Genomic DNA, 6335 nt, shown 5'->3' with positions numbered 1-6335 from the left:
CTTTTGATTGCTTAAAAAGGAAATAAATTGAATTTTTTCATAATACATTAGTGACTATATCTCTGGCGGATATCGCCCGATTAAGTTCATTGTAATGTTTGTTGATTGTTTATGTAAATAATTTATTATTTTAAAATAATTGTTTTTCGGATTTTTATTTGATTATATTATTTTAGAGTGTATTAGTGTACTATTGAAAACCAATTTCCTATTTATCTCGGGCGAATATTGACCAATCAACGCCATTGTAATTTGTTGTGTTTTTAAAATATGTATTGATTGTTTATTATGTCGTTATTGTATTATTTATTTATCTCCAAAAGTAAATAAAGTTTCATTTCAACAGGGGTAAAACATAAGTTATTGGGCGGATATTGACCAATCAGGCCTATTGCAATTTGTTGTGTTTTAAAATATGTATTTTATTTCGACAGGGGTAAGTTAGATAGCACGTGACAGACAAACTTGTCAAGGCTATAAAACGAAGGTCGAGAATTCGTTTCCCCATCTCGCAAATAACTAATTAGCATTTTAAACGGCGAAAAAACGAAAAAAATAAAAAAACGATATCAAAAGTGAATAAGCTTAAGTATTTGGTGGGGTCACATATTACCGCCGATATCTCGGTCCGACCTTGTCCGATCGTGTCCAAACTTGTTGGTGTGAACATCGAGGTCAAAGACCATCTTCAAGGTGAAATTTGAGATTGAAAAAAAAATATTTTGTTTATTTTTTCCAAGGTCAAAAATTGGTTTTTGGAAAATATTTTGGGGGTTGTTTTGGCGGCCATCTTGGAAAAAATTGTTCATATTTAGTTATTCTCTACGGTTTGTTGACTCTTTTCCAAGGTCAAAAATTGGTTTTTGGAAAAAATTTTGGGGGTTGTTTTGGGGGGGTTATTTTTGGCGGCGATCTTGGCGGCCATCTTGGAAAAAATGGTTCATATTTAGTCCATCTCTACTGACTTGCGTCAGCGTATTATCGATGCATGTGTTCCCGCCTCATCAATACTTGATGGAACACCACCAGCATTTCCAAGTATGGTCCAGGCCATGAATGATACGTTAGCATCTATCCGTTACAATGCTGAAGACTATGATATTGATGCGGGGATGTTTATCGGACGTTACCGAGCTGCTTTCAGTAAATTTCTAATGGAAAGACTCGCCAGTAAACGTGGAATTAAAGATCAGCCTATATGATAACTTTAGGGGGTGCGGAACAAAGAGCGGAAGTACGACCCTATTTCCGGAGCACTATGCAAACAACAGTAACGCCCGACGTCATTGAAAGCAAGCTGAATGACTGCATTGAAAAAATACAGTCAGCAGCGGAAAACTTCGAAGCGACAGGTATGTTCTAAAATTTATAAGTTATATTTCGAACTAAAACATTATATTTTTGATAGGATCGGGTTGGGTAATTGACCGTGTTCTGTATGTAGAATTAAATGTAGCATCTTACTAACCGTTGCGGGGGTCATCGTATATAAAACTACCTGAAAAACTATCTCGACGTCACGCGATTCTTAATATTAGAAACGAAAATGATGAGAAAGGTTTTCTCTGGTCAATTCTCGCTAAACTTCACCCAGTTTCTATGCTTCATCACGCCAACAGGGTTTCCAAATATACACCTTATGAAAACGAACTTGATACCAGTGATATATCTTTTCCTTTCAAATTAAACGCTACGGAACTTAAAAAATTTGAATTAATGAATAATTTATCAATATCTGTGTTTGGCTTCTCGGGAGATATATTCCCTCTTTACGTAAGCGCCAACAAGTGTGGTAAGGAAAGGGAGGTTAATTTGCTATATATCACCGATGAAACTAAAGATATTGAGGATGGGAATAGACATTACTGTCTTATACGAGACCTAGGAAAACTGTTACAGCATCTAACAAAAAACAGCAGCACAAGTTATTATTGCAGATAATTTAGTGTCCAATATATTAGTTTGCAATCTACTAATTATTTTTTGCATTAGAATGTGTCTTCACTGATTCAGCGGTAATAACGCTGAACAGTGACGTGATGCGCATATCGAAGAATGCGCCACCCACGGCGTCCAAAAAACAGTTTTCCCTACCAAGAAGAAGACGCTTTATTTTGATAAATATGAGTGGACGGAAAAATAAAAATTATTTGGTGCAGTATGTATTTTACGCCGATTTTGAAGCATTTCTACCGAGAGTTCAAGGATGTGATCTAGATCCCGATTTAAATAAAAGCAAAGTAAACATGCACATCAGCTGCGCGTATTCGTGGGTGCTTGTTGGACCTAACGGTAAGTTATTTGGCAAAATTCCCTTTTAGATATATTATAAGAGAATACTTATAGGTGTACCTGTTCGAACCGATTGCTATCGAGGTCAAGATGCAACTCGAAGATTTCTGGAGTCTATTCTGGAATTAGAGAAGGAGTTGATGGAACTCATTGAGACCAATGTACCAATTATTATTTCCCTGGAGGAGGAGGAACAGTTTCAAGCTGCTACGCATTGCTACATTTGTCAGAAACAGCTAAATCAGGGAAATATGCCCGCTATTCGACATAAATATAGGGGGCCAGCGCATAACCTCTGTAATCTTCAAAAGAAAGTTCCAGAATTTATCCCTATTTTCCTTCATAACCTTAGCAGGTGAATTTATTAAGTTAATTAACCAGGAAATAAACCTAATAATAATAAATCTTCATAGATACGATTTACATCTTATATGTCAGGAGATTGGTCATTTTAAGGAACAGACACTTGACTGTATTCCTTCCACTAGCGAAAATTATATTTCAAACTAGGTAAAATATATTTAATTATGAATTGAACCTTAACAGTAATTTTATTATTATTTTTAGGGAGATTTCGGTTTTTAGACTCTTATCGATTTCTAAGCGATAGCCTCGATGCTCTAGTATCTAATCTCGTTTTAGAAGGAGCCAGTAAATTTCAGATTGTTAAGAAATATTTTGAAAGTGATAAAGTTCAACTGCTTTTGCGGAAGGGGGTCTACCCGTACGAGTATATGGACGATGAAAAGAAATTTGACGAGACGATGCTGCCATCTAGAAAAGCGTTTTTCAGTTCATTGAAAAGTCAAATTATTTTAGAATCTGATTATTTACACGCCCAAAATGTTTGGACAGCGTTTAATATTCAAACATTAGGTGAAATTACTAAAGTATAAATATTTCAAATCTCTTAACCTCGGTTTTCGTAGGGGAATACACAGACCTCTATGTGAAAAGCGATGCGTTGCTCTTAGCCGACGTTTTTGAAAATTTTAAAACATTATCTATAACTCATTATAAACTAGATCCCGCTCACGCTTACACCGCACCAGGTTTAGCCTGGCAAGCAGCTTTGAAGATGACCGATGTTCGCCTCGATCTCATACTTGATATAGATCAACACTTATTTATTGAAAAGGGTAACGCTTTTTGATATTTTAAATATTATTGTATTTACATTGAATGTTTAGGTATTCGAGGCGGTATTTCAATGATCTCAACTCGTTATTCTGAAGCGAATAACAAATATATGCCCGACACATATGATTCTTCTAAAGAGAGCAGTTATATATGCTATTTAGGTAATTTTCATTTTTTTTAAAAACAATAATTTTTTAATTTTTTTTAATTTTAATTATTTTAATTAACTTAATTTAACTTAATTGAAGATGCGAATAATTTGTACGGTGCTGTTATGTGTGAACCACTACCGCTAGGCGACTTCCAGTGGGTTCAGGAGGATGATTTGCAAACACTCTGTGAAAATATTCTGAGTATTCCCAATAACGTTGAAAACGGATACATTTTAGAGGTAAATAACAAGTGTTATAATTATTATATTATATTTTTAAATAATTATTTCCTTTGCAGGTGGATCTTGAATATCCCCCAGAGTTGCATGACTTACATAACGATCTCCCAGTAGAGGCGGAATCTAAAGTTATTACACATGCTATCTCCATACTCCAAAGATCTCTTAGGAAAATTAAATATTAAGGATAATCAAAGTCTACCAAAACTTCTTCCTAATTTAAATAATAAAGAGAAATACATAGTACATTTCCGCAATTTAAAATATTATGTAGATATAGGTTTGAAAATAACCAAGGTTCATCGAGCTCTAACCTTCACTCAAGGAAAATGGTTAGAAAAATATGTTAGATTCAACACTGAACAGAGGAAATTATCCAAGAGCTCATTTGAAAAGAATTTCTGGAAACTTATGGTTAACTCTTTTTTCGGGTAAATCAATTTAAATAATTTATTGCTGTTTTTTCCCTTACTTCATTTAATTCTTTAGAAAAACAATGGAAAATCTACGGAAGCATATAAATTTCGAGTTGATTCATAAACCAGAAAGAATGTTAAAAGTTACAAGTTCCCCGCAGTTTGAACACTTTACCATCTTTAATGAAGAGTTAGCCGGCGCTCATAAGAAGAGAGCTAAAATTGTTCTTAACCGGCCTATATTTACCAGATTCACCATTCTAGATTTATCCAAGGAGCTCATGTATCGGTTCCATTATGGATTCATAAAAAATACGTACGGGAACAAAGCATCACTATTATTTACAGACACTGGTAATTTAATTTAATATCAATTTTATATTTAAATAGTACTAATATATAAAATATTTACAGACAGTTTAACGTACAACATTAAGACGGATGATGTTTATAAAGACTTTGAAGTTCATAAAAACCGCTTTGACTTCTCTGATTATCCACCTTCGCATTTCCTTCATTCTAATCAGAATAAAAAAGCTCTCGGCTATTTTAAAGACGAGACAAATTCACAGTTAATTCAAAGCTTTGTAGGACTTCGTCCAAAGCTTTATTCTATTAAATTGTACAGGGAGTCTAAGACCGCTGAAGAGATAGAAAAGGATTCAATTTTAAACCATAAAAAGGTTTGTAAGGGAGTTGCCATGAACGTTATTAGAAACGTCATCCGCCACGAAGACTATGAACGTTGTCTTTTTAATCAAAAAACCATGTCAGCCGAGATGATGCGTATAGCTAGTTTCAAGCATGAGCTATTTACTTTAAATACTAGAAAACTTTGTTTATCACCAAATGATGATAAGAGATATATTCTACCCTGCGGGGTTCGCACCTTAGCGCACGATCATAAAGATATTGAAAAATGATAATGAATGCTTGTATTTATGTATATATAAAAAACTGCTATTGCTATAAATTGTAAAAATTATTTTATTGAATACATTTTGCACATAAACTCTTTAATCATTCTATCGTTTACATTTTTATCTTTCTTAAACCTAGACACAATGTTATACATTTCTATTCCTTTACACCCAGGGCCGGCTCAAGAAATATTTTTCACCCGGGCAAGGGGGATTTTTGGCGCCCCTCTTATTTTGAGACTAAATAAATTATAAATTTTCCGTTTTCCTAACAATAAATAACCCCTTTAATCCCTTTCTAATTACTTTGTGTAAACGTATTTAATACCTTCTTTATGGTACAGGGTCATTTTACATGGAGCTTAAAACACTAGGTAAGGTGGCAAGACTAGTATACCTTAAGTACATTAATTATAATGTCCATACTGAATAGTATCACGGTTAATATGTGAAATAAATGAATTAAGTTTACGAAGAACCGGTGAGTTAAAGATAAAAATAATCCCTGGATATTTTTATTTTTAACTCAGGGATTGCTCTTAGTAAACTTAATTCTTTTATTCATTACATTAATTGCTTTAACAACTTAATTAAGAAACTTTTAACGGATTTTTTTAAGACCTACACTTATGAACTTTTTAAAAGCTGTCGCTTGCTTTTCTGCTTTAACGGCTGCTCTTAATTTACTTTTTTTTTTATAAAAAGAACCAGAAGGCTTCTCGGACATCTTAATTCAATTCAACGTGACTCTAATTAATATCTATCTAACAAAAATTATTTAACTGAAAGTAATAAATGGCTTTCAGCGCGTGCGCGTAAAATAGAAGAGACTAACGGTAACCACGGACACACGACAGATTAAATCGTACCGATAGACTGCTTAAGAACTAGCCATCGAAAACGATTTAAATGCATTTTAAAATATTAAATGCAGGTTCATAATAGTCTAAGAAACAAATAGAATTATTGAAAATGGCCTGCTAGTTTATTTATCATATAGCTGGATAAATGACCACAAAATAGCAAGCAAGTACATAGAAGTACTGTATTACTTTGGGCTTCCTTCTATTCTTGTGGCCCTAAATTGGTTAGAGTGTGCAATAACTGGTGGGTTTACCGGGGAGTCGGGGTCCGGCTCTTGTAACCCATAAGGGCGGTGGCGCACTGGGAGATGTT

The 6335-nt window shown here is 34.0% G+C and overlaps 1 protein-coding gene across 1 annotated transcript; it reads left to right on the top strand.

The window, feature by feature from the left end:
- Positions 1–3541: 3541 nt before the first annotated feature.
- Positions 3542–4008, top strand: LOC149954527 (uncharacterized). Its single transcript, XM_090169943.1, has 3 exons — positions 3542–3593; positions 3681–3823; positions 3883–4008. Exons 1-3 carry the CDS (start codon positions 3542–3544, stop codon positions 4006–4008), a joined length of 321 nt encoding a protein of 106 aa, XP_090026069.1.
- Positions 4009–6335: the final 2327 nt, after the last annotated feature.

The sequence above is a fragment of the Leiobunum rupestre genome, chromosome 3 (assembly GCF_980474605.1).
Source record: "Leiobunum rupestre chromosome 3, qqLeiRupe1.1.hap1, whole genome shotgun sequence".
In the NCBI taxonomy this organism is placed as follows: domain Eukaryota; kingdom Metazoa; phylum Arthropoda; class Arachnida; order Opiliones; family Sclerosomatidae; genus Leiobunum; species Leiobunum rupestre.
This window is presented reverse-complemented; position numbering and strand designations above follow the sequence as displayed.

Bases quoted from the DNA above. Each gene is read 5' to 3' on its own strand.
- LOC149954527 (XM_090169943.1), top strand. From the start codon at position 3,542: ATGCCCGACACATATGATTCTTCTAAAGAGAGCAGTTATATATGCTAT. The intron at 3,594-3,680 runs GTAATTTTCATT...ACTTAATTGAAG, and splicing joins CAGTTATATATGCTATTTAG to ATGCGAATAATTTGTACGGT. The intron at 3,824-3,882 runs GTAAATAACAAG...TTTCCTTTGCAG, and splicing joins AAAACGGATACATTTTAGAG to GTGGATCTTGAATATCCCCC.